Raw genomic sequence first — 22971 nt, 5'->3', positions numbered from 1 at the left:
CTGATTACTTGTCGGGTCACATTTGCCTAAAACGATAGCTGAGTCTTCAGCTATTAAGAGTGGCTCGCTTTTCTCACAGCTCTCCTGGCTGATGAGCGTGTCCGCATAGTTGGGCTGGGGGAAGATCAGGTGACTCTTCCGCGAGTCCGCGGTGAGGCAGACCTCGTGGGAATAGGTCTGCAGGAAAGCCCGAACCCCGTCCACGCCCACAAAATGCGACGTCGACGCTCCTATCAAGCCGCCTCCCGAAGCCTGCAGCGGGCGTGACTTGTGCCAGCGCCGCAGCCTGAGCGCCAGCAACACGATGACGAAGGCCAGGAAGACGCAAGAGACCGCGGCCACCGCCACCACCAGGTACAGCGTGAGGTCTGAGGTTTCAGAATTAGCTGGAGACTCGAGGCTGCTGAGGTCCGCCAGGACTTCGGGGATGCTGTCGGCCACGGCCACGGTGAGCGTGACGGTGGCCGAGAGAGGGGGCTGGCCGTGGTCCTGGACGGCCACCACGAGGCTCTGCTTGAGAGCGTCTCTGTCTAGCAGGGCCCGCGCCGTGCGCACCTCGCCCGTGTGCAGCCCCACCGCGAAGAGTCCGGGCTCGCTGGCCTTGAGTAGGCGGTAGGACAGCCAGGCGTTCTGGCCCGAGTCTCTGTCCACCGCCACCACCTTGGTCACCAGGTAGCCGGGCTCTGCGGAGCGGGGCGCCAGCTCCACTCCTGTGGAACCATCTGTGGGGAGAGCGGGGTACAGGATCTCGGGCGTATTGTCGTTCTGATCCAGCACGAACAGGCTCAGTGACACGTTGCTGCTGAGGGGCGGGTCCCCGCTGTCATGCGCTATCACTCTCAGTTGTAAGTCTCGAAACTGCTCATAGTCGAAGGATTGTAGGGCATAGAGAACACCAGTGTTGGAGTTAATAGAGATATAGGAGGACAGAGGCACCCCCTGGACAGTGTCATTGATCAGAGAGTAAGTGACCAGGGCATTCTCTTTGCTATCCGGGTCCAGGGCCGTCACTGAGAAGATGGAGACACCTCTGGGATTGTTTTCGGGAATGTAGGCAGAGTAAGACGAGTGAGGAAAAACTGGAGGGTTATCGTTGTCATCTGCCACATTCAGCCACATGTGAGTTTGGGCAGACAAAGGCGGGCTTCCCTGGTCTGTGGCTGTCAATGTTATATTGTAGCTCTGGACCAACTCCCTGTCTAGCACTTTGCTTGTTATCAATTTGTAATAATTTCCATAAGTCTTTTCTAATTTAAAAGGCAGGTGGTTAGGAATAAAACAGGAGACCTGACCATTTTCTCCAGAATCTTGATCTTGCACATTTAGAAGAGCAATGACTGTACCTGGAGGAGAGTTTTCCATAACTGAATTGATAGAAGAGGTGATAGTTATTTCTGGAGCGTTATCATTCACATCCACAACAGTGATCAACATTGTAGCGGTGGTAAAGAGACCTCCACCATCTTGGCCTTGAATTTCCATCTCATAGAATCTATATTTTTCAAAATCCAGAGACCCCCGTATTAGAACTTCTCCAGTTTGTGAATCCAACTGGAATATTTCAGAAGCCTTGCTTTCCATGTTCCGAAATGAATACATTACTTCTCCGTTGATTCCCTCGTCTGGATCCGTTGCGTTTACCACCAGCACCCGAGTTCCGGAGCTGAGATTTTCTGGAACGCTCACGCGATATACGGACTGTGTAAACATTGGGGTGTGGTCATTCACGTCGAGGACCACCACACGAATGGGAATCGTGCCCTTCCGGATGGGATCACCTCCATCTAAAGCTGTGAGGAGGAGGAGGTGAGCAGCCTCTTTCTCTCGGTCCAGGCTTTCCTCCAGTACTAGTTCTGGATTTTTGGCCCCATCCATTCTGCCCCGCACTTGCAGAGAAAAGTAACTATTAGAGCTGAGCTGGTAGCTCTGGAGGGAGTTCACTCCCACATCTGGATCCCTAGCATTAGGAAGAGCAAATCGCGCCCCAGGAGTTGCATGCTCACTAACTTTTATCTCCACTTCCTCTTCTTGGAAGCTGGGGGCGTTATCATTAATATCCCTTATTTCCACCTCCACTCCGTAAATCTTCAAGGTGTCTTCCACGAGAATCTCCATATTTAAAAAACAGGAGGACACCGTCTCACAGAGTTCCTCCCGGTCTATCCTGCCTGCCGTGATCAAGCTGCCGCTTCGCGGATTCACAGCGAAAAGCTGTGTCTTCCCTCTGGAGACGATGCGGACTCCGCGCTGCGCCAGCTCCCGGGGCTCCAACCCCAGGTCCTTAGAGATGTTGCCCACAAAGGAGCCGTTTTCGGTCTCTTCGGACACCGAATATCGGATCTGCCTGGCCCGGATCCCCCGCAGCGCCCCCAGGAAAATGCACAGCAGCACCAGCCGACTGCGGTCCAGGCGCAGTAGCCAATTCGCCATGGCAGGCTCTAGCCGATATTCCGCGGTTTCTGGAACCAGTTTGTTGTGAATCGGCTGATGTATCTATGAAGTCCCAGGCCGACTGTATCCAAAATATATCAGAAAGCGAAGGAACGTACTTTTAAGTTTCCAGTGTCAGGATCTGCGAGTATCCATCTCATTCCGCTTTGTGTGGTAGAGGCGGAGGAGGGAGGGACTAGATAGCGCGCAGCTTCCCATTCCCTGATTGGTGAACAGCGGCGCCTAGAGCCCATTCTTATTATTGCAACGACTAAGAAATTTACTCACCTCGTCGTGAATCACACGCATTTGTAGAACTTAAAACGGTTATACACAAAAATTATAATGTGATGTTAACATTTTACCAAGAACACTCATGAAAGGAATATAATCACTCCTTTTAATAAAGGGCTTGCTTAATTTTTAAAACATTTTCAAAATATATTACTGGAATTGAAAACTTGCAGGTTATAGTTGGTTCCAACTGATTTTTAACGACTGAAAGGAGGGACATTTCTGGAAGTGGAATAACACGGTCCCGATAAAATCATCACGTAGGATGCCTAACCGTAATTCTTACAAGTGTTTCTTTATGGAGTAAATGAACATGAAACACTTAAGAAAAATTGAGTAGCCTCAGGATTTCAATTAAAATACCATGGCGTAAAAGTATACCTGTATTTTATATTTTTAACCAGAACGTATTTTATTTCATGAAAATTTCCTCTGAGATTACCCATGTAGTTTGCTTTAAAATGTCTTTGAATAGTAGGATGATAGAAGCATTTTATTTAAACTTTTAACAATGATAACCATAAATTTCACCTATATTTTGGGGGCCCTATGAAGACGTTATCTAGAATCTTAAAGTAATATCACTAAATTGAAATATATTGACATATTGTAATATAAAAAGGATTGAATACATTTTAAAATACTTACCTGTTTAAAAATCTTCTTATCTGTTTCAACACCAGTAGTTAAAATGCTAGCCAGTAGCACGGAAGAGCTATCTTTGTTAAGGTTATCTTGTGTGGCTGAACAAAGATCAACAGACGTGAGAAAATTAAATTCTGGATTCATTTGATCCCCAGGTACACTAAAATTATAGGCATAGGGCAACGTTCCCTCATTATAGTTGGGGGGAGCCACAGGTCCGGACTTGGAGCAGAGAACTGACTCAAAGCAGCCCCCTGCAATAGGGTTGAAAGACTGTCGTAGGCGTAGAGCAATCGCTAGAATCACCGCGAGGAGAAAGAGCGCAGAAATCAAGGCCAAGGCCACCACCAGGTAAAACTGCAGCTCAGCCTGGGAGTCAGAGGATGTGGGACGGTCGCTGAAGTCCGGTAGTACCTCTTGCAAGCTATCCGCGAACACCAGGTGCAGCGTGGCAGTGGCTGAAAGGGGTGGCTGTCCTCCATCTTTTACAGCGACCAGCAGGCGATGGCGGACCGAGTCCTTGTCACCCAAAGCACGCACCATGCGCACCTCGCCCGTTCGCAGACCCAGGCTGAAGAGCCCGGGCTCACTGACCTGCACCACGTGGTACGACAGCCAGGCATTGTGCCCCGAGTCGGCGTCCACGGCCACCACCTTGGTCACCAAGTAGCCTGGCTGCGCGGCCCTCGGCACTGTGTCGAAGACCGCGGAGCCGTCGGGACCCAGCGCAGGGTACAGCACCCGTGGTGCGTTGTCATTACGGTCGCCCACCAACACGCGCAGGCTCACATTGGTGCTGAGCGCGGGCGAGCCCTGGTCGCGAGCCTGCAGCGTGAGCTCGAAGGAGCGCAGCTGCTCGTGGTCGAAGGCGCGCTGCGCGAACACCACCCCACTCTGCGCGCTCACCGACACGTAGGACGACACTGTTCGTGACTCCAGGTCACTGGCAACGATAGAGTAGGAGACACGGCCATTGGGCCCAAAGTCCGGGTCAGAGGCACTGACTTGCGCTATAGAGGCACCCGGCTGGTTGTTTTCTGGCACGTGGACCAGGTAGGCGGACTGTCCGAAAACAGGCACGTTGTCATTGACGTCAGTGATGTGCAGGGTGATGGTTTTGCTGGAGGAGAGCGGAGGCTTGCCCCTGTCGGTAGCTGTGACGGTGACGTTGTACGCTGGGGTCTGCTCCCGATCCAGAGCCCCATCTGTTACTAGCTTGTAGTAATTATTAGAAGAAGAATGAATCTTAAATGGAACATCTCTACTTAAGCTGCATCTGACTTCCCCATTTTCCCCAGAGTCTCGGTCCCGTGTTTTGAAGAGGGCAACAACCACTCCTGGAGCGGAATCCTCCATAATCTGATCAGAGAGTGACGTGATGGTTATTTCTGGGCTGTTGTCGTTTTCATCTAGAACTTCTATAATTACTTTACACCGTGTTGAGAGAGATCCTCGGTCTTTTGCTTCTATGTTCATTGTGTATCTTTCCACTTCTTCGAAATCCAAAGGCTGCTGAGTTAGAATGTTTCCTGTAGTGTAATCCAGAGAGAATACGTGCTGAGCTTTGTCAGCCACACCAACGAAGGAATAAGTGATCTCCGAGTTGATGCCCTCGTCCTGGTCAGTGGCCTTCACTCTCAGGACGGAAGTGCCTGGAGGCACGTCTTCCAGAAGGCTGACCCTGTACACCTCCTGGCTGAACACTGGGGGGTTGTCATTGGCATCGATCACCAGGATTCTTATCTGAGCAGTACCGCTTCGGGGAGGGGTCCCACCATCTAAGGCGGTCAGTACTAAGAGGTGAGTGCTTTGCGTTTCTCGGTCCAGAGTCTTCTGCAGTACTAATTCTGGATATTTGCCACCATCAGGATTGTCTTTCTCCACCAAGGAGAAATACTCGTTAGGACTTAGTTGGTATTTGCTCAGCGAATTCATACTAATATCAGGATCTTCTGCAGACTCAAGAATTGTTCCCATCCCCGGGCTGACAGATTCACTGATTTCCAAGTTTATTTCATCTTTCTGGAATTGAGGGGCGTGGTCATTAACATCCTCAATCATTACAATGATATGAAAGATATTTAAAGGATTTTCCACCACAGCTTCTAATTGCAGCTCACATCTTCTTCTCTCTTTGCATAGCTGCTCGCGGTCTATTCGGTCCTTCACTAGCAAGTCCCCGCTCTCCGCGTCTACGCTGAAGTGCAGCTTCTCCGCGCTAACTCGCAGCTTGCGAGCCGACACATCCAGGACACTGAGCCCTAGGTCCTTAGCGAGGTTCCCCACCACCGAGCCCTTGGCCAGCTCCTCCGGAATCGAGTAGCGGATCGGCTCACACAGCGCGGGGTAGAACAAAGGCAGCAGCAAGGGAAATAATACCTGCCGCGGGCCGGCCGGGCGCCTCTGCGCGCAGCTCCCTCCCATCGTTCGCTCGGATTCTCGCTGGGTTCTCTCTTTTCCAGTTGGAGAAAGTGCACTCTACCGCGCTAGAAGGCCATTCGGCCCAGGACGGGAGGAGTCCCGGGTGTCGGGGCTGGGAATCCGGTGTGCTGGGCAGGGTCTGCGCAGCCGGGAGCCCGTGTGTGGGAGCTGGTTTTCTTCTCTCTGTTGGCTGCGCAGGGGATTCCAGGCTAGAGGCTGAAGGATCCCGGGCGTCAGCGCTTGCTCTGCACTGGCCGACAGCGGCGCCCAGAGGCTCCGTGTGGGACTGCAGCTTGGTTTTTCTCCATCTCTTTTCGATGATTTTTTTTTTTAAATACAAGTTGGCAGCCAAAATATTTGAATCTTCTTCCTCAGTGATTCCTTTTATATCACGAAATATATTTCCACTGGTCATACTACCATATCTTTTTATGTACTAAAATTTACATATCTCTTGAATAAATATTTTCTTCAAAATTTAAAAAGGCACAAAAGAATATAGCATGAAGGGTTATAGGTTTCCTATCCCATAGCCCATTGCTATCCAATTCCTCTATCCAGAGGCAATCATTCTTGCTCCCTTTAAGAGTAATTATCCATGAAGTTGGAAGTACTGAAGATAAGTCATAAACTTTTTTTTGCCTTCCATTCTAGCCTATAGTCAGCTAAAAAGTAATCATTCCTTCTTTCACATTTAAGTACTGGAATACAACCATTGCCATAGACATTACCATCATACAGAGTGTCCTGTATTGCTTTTAAATACTTATATTTTAAAATATTTTCTTACAATAGCTACAATGTCCAAAAAGTAGTTTAAAAAAAAACTCTGTATTTTTCAAAATTATAGAACTATTTGAGATGAATGTTCAATAATTTTGAATCTCATAAACAGAAATATAAGAGTTTCAATGGTTTAATAGTTAATAATTGTGACCCTAAAGAGTGTACTTTCCTTCCACAGACCTATCATTGAACAAATGTTGACTGGCATGAAAAAAAGTCGTGGTCTTATAAAGGTCTTGAGAAACTTTGAAATGATTTTTGACTTTACACACCGCATTTTGTAGAATATTAGTGATAAAATTAAGAGAGCAACCTAACACATCACTATCTTCATTGAACTAAATGGACTCATCAATACCTCTTCTGATCCTTTGTTTAGAATAATTTCCCCTACTTCTTTGCATATATTCTTTCCTTTTTTTACAGCTGTGGTTGTTGGTGCTTATATTCTGATCTGCAGAAATGGCATTTATTTCTTGGCTCTAAGTTCATTTTGCTTCTCAATTTCAGAGTTTTCAGAGTTTCAGGTATTTGCCTCCCTATACATTAAAGAGCCACTGAAACAGCTTTATCATGTATCTCTTGCTCCTGTTATTGGGAACATGTACAAATTTATCTATCTTCCCAATTTATATTTACTTTCAGCCTTAGTAATTAGAAAATTTAACAAAAAAGACAAAAGCAAAACCCCCAATATTCTTAATTTCACCCTCTATACCCTCTTTGGAATCCCTATTGAGCAACAAAAGTTAAATTAAAATGCTATATCTTTCACATAGTAGTGCAAAATTAGAGAGTTATATGCAAAAAGGATGCTTCAGTGTTATCAGATATAAACAGGACTGGAAAAATCTAAGCATATAGTATTATAAATTGTTAATATTTATAAAAAATTTAAGTATATTCAACTGCAACTATCACCACAAAGTATAGATTGAAAAATATATAAAATGAAGTTTGAAAAAGGACTATTGCTCTTCTCCTTGGGAAGAACTGCATTGAGTAATCTTGGATATGGGTTGTATTTCCAGAGACCATAATGCATTTCTTTCCGATACGTACCTATTCTTACCAGACCAGCCTTCAGAACAAGAGGGTTGCTTAAGGGGCTGGAGTTTCGGTATGTGACCACCCAGGAGGAAATATAAATTGACAGGTACTTCTGTATGGAAGTCTGTCTTAGGAATTGCCAATACGATATTTAACAACACAATAAACTATAAGGTTCTGCAGAGCTAATCATAACAAAGCCTTATGACAATAGGCCTTGATTGAGACTAGGTGAATTTTTCCAAAAGGTATTAAAAAAAAAAAAACAAAAAAACAAAAAACCTGAACAAACATCAGATTCTACTTATCAGTGTTTTAGCATTTACACTTTCCACCTTCATGCTGCAAACTTAAAAGTAAAACCAATCATAACTTTTTAAACAAGAGACAGGGAGGAAAAATAAAATAAAACTCACTGGAACCAAAGGGGTGTCCTCTATAGGAAACTTCGAATCATCTAATAAAGACAAAGGATCCTTTTTCTCGCAGCTCTCCTGGCTGATGAGCGTGTCCGCATAGTTGGGCTGGGGAAAGATCAGGTGACTCTTTCGCGAGTCCGCCGTGAGGGAGACCTCGTGGGAATAGGTCTGCAGGAAAGCCCGCACCCCGTCCACGCCCACAAAGTGCGAGCCAGGCATTGCTGTCAAGCCTCCTTCCGAAGCCTGCAGCGGGCGTGACCTGTGCCAGCGCCGCAGCCTGAGCGCCAGCAACACGATGACGAAGGCCAGGAAGACGCAGGAGACCGCGGCCACCGCCACCACCAGGTACAGCGTGAGGTCTGAGGTTTCAGAATTAGCTGGAGACTCGAGGCTGCCGAAGTCCGCCAGGACTTCGGGGATGCTGTCGGCCACGGCCACGGTGAGCGTGACGGTGGCCGAGAGAGGGGGCTGGCCGTGGTCCTGGACGGCCACCACGAGGCTCTGCTTGAGTGCGTCTCTGTCCAGCAGGGCCCGCGCCGTGCGCACCTCGCCCGTGTGCAGCCCCACCGCGAAGAGTCCGGGCTCGGGGGCCTTGAGTAGGCGGTAGGACAGCCAGGCGTTCTGGCCCGAGTCTCTGTCCACCGCCACCACCTTGGTCACCAGGTAGCCGGGCTCTGCGGAGCGGGGTGCCAGCTCCACGCCGGTGGAACCATCTGTGGGGAGGGCAGGGTACAGGATCTCGGGCGTATTGTCGTTCTGATCCAGCACGAACAGGCTGAAAGACACGTTGCTGCTGAGTGGAGGATCCCCACAATCGCTGGCTGTCACTTGCATCTGTAGCTCATGAAACTGCTCATAGTCAAAGGATCTGAGTGCATACAGGACCCCACTGTCTGAGTTGATGGATATGTATGAGGACAGAGGTGCTCCCTGGATGGTGTCTTCAGCCAGGGAGTAAATAATCCGGGCATTCTCTTTGCTGTCCGGGTCCAGTGCTGTCACTGAGAAAATGGAGGCACCTCTGGCGTTGTTCTCTGGGATATAGGTAAAGTAGGAGATACGTGAGAAGGTAGGTGGGTTGTCATTGATATCTGCCACTTGCAGTGTAAATTGAGTTTCCGTTGATAGAGGTGGACTTCCCCCATCTGTGGCTGTTACTGTGATATTGTAAGAGGGTACCTGTTCCCTGTCAAGGGCTCTGTGTGTCACCAATCTGTAATAACTATCAATGGACTTTTCTAATTTAAATGGTAGATATGCCAAAATGGAACAGGTTACCTGTCCATTCTGCCCAGAGTCTAAATCATGCACATTTAAAAGGGCTATGACTGTTCCCAGAGGTGAATCTTCAGTCACTGGACTAAATAGAGACGTGAGGGTCACCTCTGGACTGTTGTCATTTACATCTTCTACTGTAATCAACACTTTCGAAGTTGCAAGATACGCTCCTCCGTCTTCTGCTTGTATTTCTATTTCATAGAAACTTGTTTCTTCATAATCTAGATTTTCTGATATTTTTATTTCTCCAGTATATTTGTTTAGTTGGAACTTCAACAGTTGCATGTCAGGTAATTTTCGGAATGAATATGTCACTTCTCCATTGGCACCTTCGTCCCTGTCGGTGGCTGTGACTGTCAGCAGCTGAGTGCCCACAGGCAAATTCTCGGGAACACTCACTCGGTATTCTGGCAAGGTGAAGACCGGCGCGTTGTCATTTGCATCGAATACGGTCACACTGACGAGGACAGTGCCAGATCGGAGAGGGTCACCTCCGTCGGAGGCAGTGAGAACCAGGTGGTGAATGGCCTCTTCCTCGCGATCTAGGGCACGCTCCAGTACCAGCTCCGGGTACTTGACGCCACTGGCACGGCTCTGAACTCTTAGGGAGAAGTGCTTGTTGGGGCTGAGCTGGTAGCTCTGCAAAGAGTTCACACCCACATCCGGATCAGTAGCTTCCGGGAGAGGAAAACGCATTCCCGTAGCGGCATTTTCATTAATTTTTAAGTCTAGATTTTCCGCTTGGAATTTTGGGGCATTGTCATTGATATCAGTTACTTCTATTTCTATCCCAAAAAGTTTCACCCTATCTTCCACAAGGATGTTAAAACTCACCAGGCACCGCGCGCTCTGAGCGCAGAGCTCCTCCCGGTCTATCCTCCCCGCGGTGACCAAGCTACCGCCGCGCGGGTTCAGAGAGAAAAGCTGCGTCCTACCTCTGGAGACGATGCGGACTCCGCGCTCCGCCAGCTCCCGGGGCGCCATCCCCAAGTCCTTGGAGATGTTGCCCACAAAGGAGCCTTTCTCTAATTCCTCAGGAATTGAATAGGAGATCTGCCGGGCTCTAGCCTCCCATGGTATCCCGAGGAAAAGGCAGAACAGGACCAGCTCCCTGCAATTCGGGCGATTCCTTTGAGCGGCCATTGTAGTCTGGTTACAAAATTCTGCAAAGTCCTCACTGGACACGTTGAGTGTTTCGACCGGTTCCTTTTTCTCTCTGTGGCTGCAGGGTGTCTCTGTAGCCTGCGCACCTTAAATTCTGGAGTGAGCTTCCCTGCAGCCCAGCAGCGGGTTTGTGGGGCTTTGTGTAGTTAGAGCCCTGAGAATCCGGATTGAGCTCTGGCTGCATTTTCTCTCCTAGTAGGTGAACAGCGGCGCTCAGAGTCTTAAGAAGTTACTGCACCCAAGTGATACATGGAATGGAAAGTAAACTCCATTCTGTTGGATTATTTTATTTTACATAGATTCTTTTTTTTTTCCCACTCCTATCTTTAAATCATTTACTATATGTAGGTTTCTTACTGGAGGTGTGATAAAGTGGAATGAAAATACTGTAAATATCACACTACGATATTTGGTTAAATATATATTTGCAACATGTTTTCCCGACAGAAATGTACATACTTTAATAAAAGGTAAACAATGCTTATTTTAGGTCATATGAGTGTCTAGGTATATTCAGAAAAGTCTTACAATTTTATTTGAAATTCTGATTTAAATAGTCCTTATTTTATTTAGTATACATTCATACAAATACTATATTAAATAAACTCTGAATGAGGTAACTTACTCTGAAGCTTTATAACTTTAACTGCTTAATTCACTAAATTTATTTAGCTTAGGATTGTGTAAGAGGTTTTCAAAGTACTCTTCTAGAATAGGTTTACTGAACCTTAATGAACCTTTTTGTGAAAAACGTACTTTAATTTATAGGCATACAAGTTAAGTGGACCCATTTAAATGATTGGACAGGTAATCACAAACTAAAAAGAACATATACTACAGTTGCAAATTAAAATGTTTGCGTTGTAATGAGAAAAATATGTAGAATTTGAAGTACTAGATATTTAAAAAAATAAAACTAGATGTAGTGATACAGGTTTTTAACCCATAAGTGTCTATGTCAACCTGTTTTCATCAGAGCATTAATACTAACACAAATATTCTCTTCTTTTAGGCAGTTTGCATGAGAGACTGAAGTCAAGTAGTTCACATATCTTCAACTGTGTGTGCCCATCAACCCAACGGCAATCATTCCCTCAAATGTAAAGACTATAGAAGTTCACTTCTTTCACACAGAGAACAGGATGTTCAGAAGTGTTTATGTCACTATGCCTCCCAAGTATAGAACTCTTCAAAGATTTTACCTTTTTTCTTCAAAGATCTTCTATCAGAGAATCAGACAGAGACTGAGAGCAAAGGCAATAGCACTTCAGTTGATTTTTTGGAAATGTCTTTTTTTTTTTTTTTTTTTTTTGAGGCAGGGTCTTACTCTGTCACCCAGACTGGAGTGCAGTGGAACAATCACAGCTCACTGCAGCCTAGACCTCCTGGGCTCAAGCGATTCTCCCACCTCAGCCTACAGAGTAGCTAAGACCACATGCACATGCCAACACACTCTGCTAATTTTTAAATTTTCTGTAGAGATGGGGTCTCACTATGTTGCCCAGGCTGGTCTCAAATTCCTGGAGTCAAGAGATTCTCCACCTCCACCTCCCGAAGTTCTGGGATTACAACACACTTGGCCCTGCCTGCATATTTATTTATTTATTTTAGAGAGAGGGTCTTGCTCTGTCACCCAGGCTGGAGTGCAGTGGCAAGATTAGGGCTCACTGCAGCCTTGACTTCCCAGGATCAAACAGTCCTCCCAGCTCAGCCTCCCAAGTAGCTGGGACCACAGGGGAATGCCACCACATTCTGCTAATGGTTTTGTTTTTTGTTTTTGTTTTGGTAGAGATGGGGGTCTCCCTATATTGCCCAGGCTGGTCTCCAGCTCTTGGGCTCAAGTGATCTTTTCCGCTTCAGCCTCCCGGAGTGCTGTAATTATAGGTCTGAGCCACTGGGTCTGCCTTCTGAATAATTTTAGGCCTTAAAAACATATAAATAAGATACAGTGAATTCACTAAGTACATTTGAATAGGCAGGTTACTTGTTTATTTTCTTAGATGCCAAGACCACTGCTTCTGTTCACTAGCCAGAACTTTACAAAATATGGTGGCTCATACCTGTACTCCCAGCAGTTTGGGAGGCCAAGGCAGGTGAATCACAAGATCATGAGTTCGAGACCAGCCTGGCCAACATAGTGAAACCCTGTCTCTACTTAAAACAACAACAACAACAACAACAACAACAACAAAAATCAGCCAGGTGTGGTGGCAGGCACCTGTAATCCCAGCTACTTCAGAGGCTGAGGCAGGAGAATTGCTTGAATCCAGAAGGCGGAGGTTGCAGTGAGCTGAAATCGAGCCCCTGCACTCCAGCCTGGGCAACAGTTCAAGATTCCACCAAAAAAAAAAAAAAAAAAAAAGACAAACTAACTTCAATCTGGTGACATTCTTCATTCTTTTACAAAAAGATAGAGCAACTTATGAACCAAACACATAGTGGAAACTATAATTGACAAAACGTTGAGAAAAGATGATAAAAAGTTATGAATTTAAAAATATAATTGTAGATATGAAAATAAAGTAGTATGCCTAAAATATGAGAAACGAGTAGACTATTAGAGAAATCACACAGAAAAAAGAGAAACTCACCGAAGTTAGAGTCTCAGGATGTGAAGTCAAATCCTCCCCACCATGAGATGGAATTAAGGCTCCAGGAGAATCACTGCAAACCATGTCTTCATTGGTATGTAAGGGCGCACTACATTTTAGGAAATTAAATTCTTTTGTACCTGTATGCGCAATGCACAGATTATAAGAATAAGGCAAAGTCCCCTCACTGTAGTTGGGAGGAACTACAGGTCCAGACTTGACACAGAGACCAGGCTGGAAGCAGTCCCAAGTAGGGCTGAGAGAGCGTCGCAGGCGCAAGGCAATGGCCAGAATCACAGCAAGGAGGAAGAGCACTGAGATTAAGGCCAAGGCCACCACCAGATAAAACTGCAGTTCAGCCTGGGGGTCAGAGGTTACAGGATGGTCACTGAGGTCTGGCAGTATCTCTTGCAAGTTGTCTGCGAATACCAGATGCAGCGTGGCGGTGGCGGAGAGTGGCGGCTGTCCACCATCACGCACAGCGACCAGCAGGCGCTGGCGGGCTGTGTCTCTGTCGCCTAAGGCTCGAGCCGTGCGCACCTCGCCCGTGCGCAGCCCCAGGCTGAAGAGTCCGGGCTCGCTGGCTTGCAACACGTGGTAGGACAACCAAGCGTTGTGTCCTGAGTCGGCGTCCACCGCCACCACCTTAGTCACTAGATAGCCGGGCTCTGCGGCGCGCGGCACCATATCGAAGAACGCGGAGCCATCAGGACCTAGAGCTGGGTACAGCACCCGCGGTGCGTTGTCATTGCGGTCGTCCACTAACACGCGCAGGCTCACATTGGCGTTGAGCGATGGAGAGCCATGGTCACGAGCCTGCAGCGTGAGCTCGAAGGTGCGCAGCTGCTCGTGATCAAAGGCGCGCTGCGCGAACACCACACCGCTCTGCGCGCTCACGGACACGCAGGACGACAGCGCGGGGGGCTCTAGGTCACTCGCCACGATAGAGTAGGAGATGTGGCCATTGAGCCCCAAATCCGGGTCAGAGGCGCTCACTTGCGCGATGGAGACTCCTGGTGGATTGTTCTCAGCCATGTGAACCAGGTAGGACGCCTGGTCGAAAACTGGAGCGTTGTCGTTGACGTCAGTGACGTACAAAGTGATGGTTCTGCTGGAAGAAAGAGGTGGCTTGCCCCTGTCAGTGGCTACGATAGTGACATTGTATTCTGGTGTCTGCTCTCGGTCCAGCGTTCCATCTGTCACCAGCTTGTAGTAGTTACTGGAAGAAGAATAAATCTTGAATGGAATGTCTGTTTCTATATTACACCTGACTTCTCCATTTCCTCCGAAATCCAGGTCTCGTGTTTTGAAGAGGGCAACAACCATTCCTGGAGGGGAATTCTCCAAAATCTGATCAGAGAGAGAAGTGATGACTATTTCTGGGCTGTTGTCGTTTTCATCGAGGATTTCTATGATTACTTTACACTGGGTAGAGAGACCACCTCCATCCTTCGCTTCCACTTCCATGGTGTATTTTTCTACATCTTCAAAATCAAATGACTGATTATTCTTAATCATCCCTGTTTTCTCATCCAATGAGAACATATGTCTTGTGCTCTGGGCAGTGCTTCGGAAGTAGTAGTTTATCTCGGCATTGATCCCCTCATCCTGGTCAGTGGCTGTCACTTGCAACACCGGGGATCCAGGGGGCAGATTTTCACTAAGACTAATTCTATATTCATCTTTGCTGAACACCGGGGGATTATCATTGGCATCCTTGACAGAAATTTCTATGTGAGCAGTGGCACTTCTTGGCGGGTCCCCTCCATCCAAGGCAGTCAATATCAAGCTGTGAGATCTCTGTTCTTCCCGGTCTAGGGGTTTCTCCAGAGATAACTCTGGGTATTTGCCACCGTCGGAATTAACTCTAACCATTAATGAAAAATAAGGATTAGGGTTTATCTTATAATCTTTAATTGAGTTTATGTTTATATCGGGATCCGTGGCAGGGTCAAGCGATATTCGCGCACCAGCGGATGCAGATTCAAAAATTTCTAAATGTATTTCCTTTTTATCAAATTGAGGGGCGTGGTCATTAACATCCTCAATCATTACAATGATATGAAAGATATTTAAAGGATTTTCCACCACAGCTTCTAATTGCAGCTCACATCTTCTTCTCTCTTTGCATAGCTGCTCGCGGTCTATTCGGTCCTTCACTAGCAAGTCCCCGCTCTCCGCGTCTACGCTGAAGTGCAGCTTCTCCGCGCTAACTCGCAGCTTGCGAGCCGACACATCCAGGACACTGAGCCCTAGGTCCTTAGCGAGGTTCCCCACCACCGAGCCCTTGGCCAGCTCCTCCGGAATCGAGTAGCGGATCGGCTCACACAGCGCGGGGTAGAACAAAGGCAGCAGCAAGGGAAATAATACCTGCCGCGGGCCGGCCGGGCGCCTCTGCGCGCAGCTCCCTCCCATCGTTCGCTCGGATTCTCGCTGGGTTCTCTCTTTTCCAGTTGGAGAAAGTGCACTCTACCGCGCTAGAAGGCCATTCGGCCCAGGACGGGAGGAGTCCCGGGTGTCGGGGCTGGGAATCCGGTGTGCTGGGCAGGGTCTGCGCAGCCGGGAGCCCGTGTGTGGGAGCTGGTTTTCTTCTCTCTGTTGGCTGCGCAGGGGATTCCAGGCTAGAGGCTGAAGGATCCCGGGCGTCAGCGCTTGCTCTGCACTGGCCGACAGCGGCGCCCAGAGGCTCCGTGTGGGACTGCAGTCCAGTTTTTCATTTTGAATTGTCTCCAAAATGTATATATTCTTCGAAAATGCAGGTGTACATTCTTCCCAAATTTTGCTCTCACCATAATATTATAGGAGATATTTATATACTTTGTGTTTTAAATAAATTTATTATGCACAGTTTCAAAGTTATACGACAGTAGGGAGTACTATATAGTGAACCTTCGCATAGCCATCACTCACCTTCAACAGTGATCACCACAAAGCCATTCTTTGTTTAATATATGCTGTGCTCCCCCATTATTTTTAAGTAATACAAGATATAGAATGTCAATCAATGCTTCTTTTTAGGGTGAGACATCAAGGTCACGAATTTTATCTTTCAGCTTATGTTCTACAATCTGTTACCAATGTACAACAAGTTAGGTCCTACATAGTTTAAGAATAATAGAATTAAACATTTTCCATACTCTACTCAGTCATCTATCTGGTGAGCCTTGTGTTCTGGTTTTAAGGGCAAGAGACACTTTTGTGGTATCGAATAATTACCTACCATGACATACAAGCCTTCACTGATATCTGTTATGTCTTCCCCAGATTAACACACATTTAAATATTTATAAATACTAAGTATGAAGGGTATTCCTCAGAACAGAAACTGTAACAATTTTCTTGTGGCATGGTCAAAAATATGAGCCTGAAGGATGCTTTATTTATTTATTTTTTGCTACCAGCTTAAAGGAGAAAACGTGTTTGAAATAATTAGTATGTCTATATGTCACAATGGATTTCCAGGCATTTTAGCACTTATTTTCTTATAATAAAACAATGGAAATCCAAGTAGTTACAAACAAATAAAAAGTTCATTTCCACAGAAATGCCAGCAGTCATCAATGGATCTATGGATCACACGTTTAGCATAGAATTTTGAGTCAACCTCAAAGCTTATTTTCAAATGTCTCATGAAATGTTATTTACTACTTGAAACAACACTATGTTTAAAATTACATTAAATACTACATTATTTTCTTCCTTATAGCTAAAAACAGTAAGATATTTTTAGAATCTTCCCAGCAGTTCCTGAGAATATTTTCTTAAATTATATCTGAGATGAAAATTCATTTCTAGCCTCAAAAGTTAGAGAATTGAGCCAGAAATAATGTAGAAGTGAAAGAAATATTTTTAATTCCTTGTTTTGTCATTTCACAGTGACCAGTCTTAGAAACTTCTCTTGAGAAAGCATATACTATAGAAAAGAAGAATGTCGAACTATTCTCCATAATTTACATTACAACATTAGGAAATTAAGACCTTCGAAGATATGAAAATAGAGGATGTTACAACTTTCACCATTAAAGGGGAAAAATGCATTACTAGGGTTTGGAAGTGGATAACTGAAGTTTAATCTTCCTCAGAAAATATCTGTAAATGCAAACAGACTTTATACACTTGTGATCTGAAAAATATCACCTCAAAGGGGTGTTCCCCTATCACAAAAATGGAAGAGTAGAAGCAATAAATCTGGGCTTTCAGCTGTTTCTCTAAGAAGAATACACTTACCTCATCAATTTACCCTTAAATACATAGTATGACCTACAGAAATGACCTTAGGAGTAAGAATTTGCTGAGTGAGGTGGCTCACATCTCACCAGTGTCTCGGGAAGTCGAAGCAGGAAGATTGCTTGAGATTAGCCCTGGCAACATGGCTTGCTAGTCCTCCCACCTTAGTCCTAGCTACTCTGATAGCTAAGGTGGGAGGATTGCTTAAGCCTAGGAGGTTGAGGCTTGAGCCTCAAGGTGAGCTTTACTCACACCACTGCACTCCACCCTGGACAACAGAATGACACCCCCCATCTCTTAAAAAAAAGGAGTAAGAATTTTATGAGGTGAGTTCACTGTAACCCATCAAGCAACCTTACCCCAAAGCCCACATCAATGCAGCTGCCCCATGAAGAATGGTTTATATTGATGGTAGATTATTATGAGAACATGAAAGTTATTATCAGCAAATATAATTAATAAATGCCTCCTTTAGATGTCGAAGCAAAAATTAGGCCCAGTGAAAACTGACAAGACAAGAAATATCGACTTATACTACCTTTAGTACAAACAGTTAGAGAGAAGCCAACTTAATAGAAAGTAAAAGGCCAGGCTCGGTGGCTCATGCCTGTAATCCCAGCAGTTGGGAGTCTGAGGTGGGCAGATCACTTGAGGTTGGAAGTGGCCTGGCCAACATGAAACCCTGTCTCTACTAATAACAACAACAGCAAAAAACTAGCCAGGAATGGTGGCACGTGCCTGTATCCCAGGTACTTTACTCGGGAGGCCTGCAGTCCCAGCTTAGGAGGCTGAGGCAGAAGAATTGCTTGAACTTGGGAGGTGGAGGTTGCAGTGAGCTGAGATAGCACCACTGCACTACAGCCTGAGTAACAGAGTGAGACTGTGTCAGGAAAGAAAGAAAGAAAAAAAGAAAGAAAGAAAGAGAAAGAGAGAAAGAAAGAAAGAAACAAAACTCACCTGAACCAAAGGGGCGTCGTCTATAGGAAACTTGGAATCAACTGAAATGCACAAAGGCTCATTTTTCTCACAGCTCTCCTGGCTGATGAGCGTGTCTGCATAGTTGGGCTGGGGAAAGATCAGGTGACTCTTCCTTGAGTCAGTGGTGAGGGAGAACTCCTGAGAATAGGTCTGTAGGAAAGCTTGAACCCCATCTACACCCACAAAGTGTGATGTGGGCATACCAGCCAACCCATCACTTGTAGCCCGCAGCAGACGTGAGGAGTGCCAGCGCCGCAGCCTGAGGGCCAACAGCATGATAACAAAGGTGAGGAAGACACAGGAGACCACTGTGACAGCCACAACAAGGTAGAGAGTAAGGTCTGAGGCCTCCGGGTCTGCAGGGATCTGAAGACTGCCCAGGTCAGCCAGGATATCTGGGATAGTGTCGGCTACAGCTACTGTGAGTGTGACAGTGGCCGAGAGAGGGGGCTGGCCATGGTCCTGTACAGCCACCACAAGGGTCTGTTTGAGCGCGTCTCTATCTAGCAGGGCCCGAGCTGTCCGCACTTCTCCTGTGTGTAGCCCCACAGAGAAAAGCCCTGGCTCACTGGCCTTGACTAGGCGGTAGGACAGCCAAGCATTCTGGCCTGAGTCTCTGTCTACTGCCACCACCTTGGTCACCAGGTAGCCGGGCTCTGCAGAGCGGGGTGCCAGCTCCACACCCGTAGAACTGTCAGTGGGGAAGGCAGGATACAGGATTTCGGGGGCATTGTCATTCTGGTCCAAAACAAACAGTCTCAATGACACATTGCTGCTAAGTGGTGGGTTTCCATTGTCACTTGCCCTCACCTGCATTTGCAAATCTCTAAACTGCTCATAGTCAAAGGAGCCCAGTGCATACAGCACGCCAGTGTCCGAGTTAATAGAGACATAGGTGGAGAGAGGAGACCCTTGGATGGTATCCTCTACCAAGGAGTAAATAATTCTAGAATTCTCATTGCTATCAGGGTCATAGGCAATCACCGAGAAGATGGAAGTACCTCTGGCATTGTTTTCCGGGAGGTAGACTGAGTAGGAGGCTTGAGAGAAGGCAGGCGGATTATCATTGATGTCAGTCACTTGCAGGGTGATGTGAATTTCTGTGGACAGGGGTGGAGTTCCTCTGTCTGTTGCAGTCACCGTGATATTATATTCAGAGGCTTTTTCTCGGTCAAGAATTTGGGCCGTCAACAATCTATAATAATCTTCTTCTGAATTTTCTAATTTAAAAGCTAGATTCTCCTGGATAGAGCAGACAACTTGACCATTCTTCCCGGAGTCTCGGTCATGAGCATTGAAAAGAAGAATTACTGTTCCCTGAGGTGCATCTTCTCTCACTGGGCTAAACAGAGATGTAACGGTCACTTCAGGTCTATTGTCATTTACATCTTCTACCGAAATGAGCACTTTTGTCCGCCCTTTCAATCCTCCACCATCTTCAGCTTGTATTTCCATTTCATAAAACGAACATTCTTCATAATCCAGACTTTCTGCTATTGATATTTCCCCGGTATTTTCATTAAGCCGGAATAGCAAAGATTGCTTTTCATTAATTTTCCGGAATTTGTATGCCACTTTTCCGTTGGTTCCCTCATCCGGGTCGCTGGCTGTTACAGTAAGCAGCCGGGTCCCTGGGGGCACGTTCTCAAGCACTTTCACTCGGTAAATCGGTTGAGCAAAAACCGGGGCATTATCATTTGTATCCAACACTGTCACATGGATGCGCACTGTGCTGGAGCGACGAGGCTCGCCGCCATCCGAGGCCGTGAGGACCAGGTGGTGAGCAGCCTCTTCCTCCCTGTCCAGGGTGCGCTCCAGCACCAGCTCTGGGTTTATGGCTCCATCGTCTCCAGTCTGCACGTCCAGGGAGAAGTGGTGATTGGGGCTGAGCTGGTAGCTCTGGAGGGAGTTCACGCCCACATCTGGGTCAACAGCTTCTGGGAGTGGATAACGCGTCCCAGGAACCGCGATTTCATTAATTTTTACTTCCAGACTTTCGGCCTCGAATTTGGGGGCACTGTCGTTAATATCAGTTACTTCTATTTCTATTCCGTACAGTTTCACTCTGTCTTCAACCAGGACTTTAAAGTTAACCAGACACCGCGGGCTCTGAGCGCAAAGCTCCTCCCGGTCTATCCTCCCCGCGGTGACCAAGCTGCCGCTACGCGAGTTGAGAGAGAAAAGCTGCGTCCTACCTCTGGAGACGATGCGGACTCCGCGCTCCGCCAGCTCCCGGGGCTTCAGCCCCAGGTCCTTGGAGATGTTGCCCACAATATAGCCCTTTTCTGTCTCTTCAGGCACCGAGTAGCGAATCTGGCTCGCCCTGGCCTCCCATAGCGTCCCCAGGAGCGAGCATAGCAGGACTAATCTTCCGCGTAGCTGGCATCTGGTTGGAGCTGCCATTGCTGCCACGCTTTGGAGTTTTGTCAGAATGCTCTCTGTGCGCGCTGCCTCGCCAGGTTCTTTCTTCCCTCTTGCAAAGTATGGTGATCCTTTTCCTCAAGAGAAAGCCAGAATACCCTAAGTTAAGAGGCTGAGTTTCGCTGCAGCCTGGGAGCTGGTTTGTGGGGATCTGCCGGGTTTTGTGTAGTCGCAGGACTGGAAATCCGGTTGGAGTCCTGATTTTTGCTTAGAGTTGGTCAACAGCGGCGCTCAGAGTCCTAAGCCGTTACTACACCCACTGATATGTAACAGTATTGTATCAAATGGCTGATAAAGAAAACACTACTCTCTTCTAATTATGATTTTAGATTTCTCCAATTGTTTCCTGCATTTGTATTTCAAAAGCAACCTATTTTTAAATATCTGAGTTGTAAATAAAGTGGAATAAAATTTCTGTAAGTGTATTATTAAATCACAAGCCATCGCTTAACATTAATTTACTTTTCTTGCTGGAATTTTGCACTCTCTTTCTGATATGTAAACTATAATTTTCTTTTTATGATGCTTCAATTCTGTATAGCTTAACTATCAATTTTCTGAAGTAATATTTATGTGTAATCTTCTTTGGAAATATATCATTTTTAATTTTTATATCTATATTATATATTTGTAAATATAAAATATGTAATTGTATTGAATACATATATAAGGATAGATTATTCACTTTGAAATTATTTTATGGGGTTAATTTATTTTAAAGGTAAAATTCCTGGAGAAAGATTTCTTTCCAATTTTTGTGTTATAAAAGTAATGTTAATTCAGCAATAGTTACAGATATTCTCACCTAACATTGCCAAATATTAACGGGATTAAGGTTGGAAATTTTTACATTTTGTTATTGCTTAAATTTTTCTATTTCAAAAAATGTTTAGTTTTTTTATGTGAATACACAATGCAAGCACAGACTGTGTTTCAAAGATTCAAATGCATATAAACTGAAAAGCAAGTTTATATTTTAATCTTCTATCAATAAATTGTGCAACTTTAAAGTGATCTTGTTTGTTTGTTTGTTTCTGAGACTCTGTCGCCCAGCTGGAGTGCAGTGGCAGGATCTTGGCTCACTGTAACCTCCGCCTCCCAGGTTCAAGCGATCCACCTGCCTCAGCCTCCTGAGTATCTGGGATTACAGGTGCTCACCACCACGCCCGGCTATAAAGTGATCTTAAACTTATTATTCTATGGGTCACTTGAACTTATGTAATAAGTTGGGAAAAAAGAACACAAAATAAACAACAAAGATAACTATTGAAAGCTTAAAAGTAAATTGTATTATAAGAAATCTCAGCACTTTGTAAGGAACCTATTTACTGAATCACACACCAAGAGAAACCAAGCAAAGTACTTATACCATGTAATGGGAACTTTGTATGTATACAAGACTAGTAGTGTTAGCCTTAAAAATGGAATAATTCTGCATTTTCCTTCCCTCCTACAAGGATGTTGAAAAAACATCCAGTCATTTATGTTTAGAGCTCCAAACGGTAAGACAAATCCAGTGTCTTTCCCCTCTTTTTTCGAGACTATTTGTCAGGATTCCGAGCAAGAGAAATTGAGGCAATAGCATCTCTTTTTCTTAAGTTTCTTCTGGTAATTATATAGAGGTAGAGAAGGACTTTGCATCCAAGAAAACCTGGATAAACTTAGATAACGATTTGAATGATTTGGATCTTCTGAGTTCAGGGAGTCAGTCTCTTTCCCTCTCGTACACAAAACATATAGTATTTTTTATAAGATTTTAGGAGATTCTAAAAATCATATATCCATTAGGTAGGGATAAGAAAGTACATATGAAGAATTAGCATGATAAAGAGATGTAAAGGACCAGTGAAATCAGTGAAGAAAGACACCTAGAAAGATACCTACTAGCAGTTTCTTTGCTTTAAAAGGTGAATTAAATGAGTACATACTTTAAATTTAATGTTCACCTATGTAAAATATAAACCTGTTAAAGAATGGGACAACCAATGGGTAAATTTCATTAGCTTTGCAAAAGAGGACCAAAAAAGTACCAAATGTTTTTGCTAGGAAGCGAAGAGCAAACTCTCACCACTTTGTAAATCTATAAGGCTACTTCTTCGATGTGACATAACCACTCATAATTCACTGCTTCTCTTAAAGAATGATAGGACAGCTTTCTGAGCAGCTATAACTTCCCTAAGACAACTCATTAGGCCTGAAAAATGTACGGCAATTTCATGTAAATACAGAATATTGAGTGGATAATGAAAAAGAGTAGATATAAATGA

General features: G+C 45.6%; 1 protein-coding gene across 19 annotated transcripts in view; it reads right to left on the bottom strand.

The window, feature by feature from the left end:
* Positions 1–22971, bottom strand: part of LOC101029820 (protocadherin gamma-C4) — a 186330-nt gene that overhangs the window by 91335 nt on the left and 72024 nt on the right. Inside the window, exon 1 of one of the 19 annotated variants that reach the window (XM_010338148.3) lies at positions 18263–22971. The exons of 14 other annotated variants lie outside the window; for them this stretch is intronic. In XM_010338148.3, coding sequence (XP_010336450.2) covers positions 18263–20686 — 2424 coding nt within the window. In that variant the 5' untranslated portion in view covers positions 20687–22971. 4 more of the 19 variants (XM_039472468.2, XM_010338143.3, XM_010338154.3 and 1 more) reach the window with 4 other exon arrangements.

The sequence above is a fragment of the Saimiri boliviensis genome, chromosome 1 (assembly GCF_048565385.1).
Source record: "Saimiri boliviensis isolate mSaiBol1 chromosome 1, mSaiBol1.pri, whole genome shotgun sequence".
Lineage (NCBI taxonomy): Eukaryota > Metazoa > Chordata > Mammalia > Primates > Cebidae > Saimiri > Saimiri boliviensis.
Note: the sequence above shows the minus strand (reverse complement) of the source record. Positions and strands in the feature narration are given on the sequence as shown.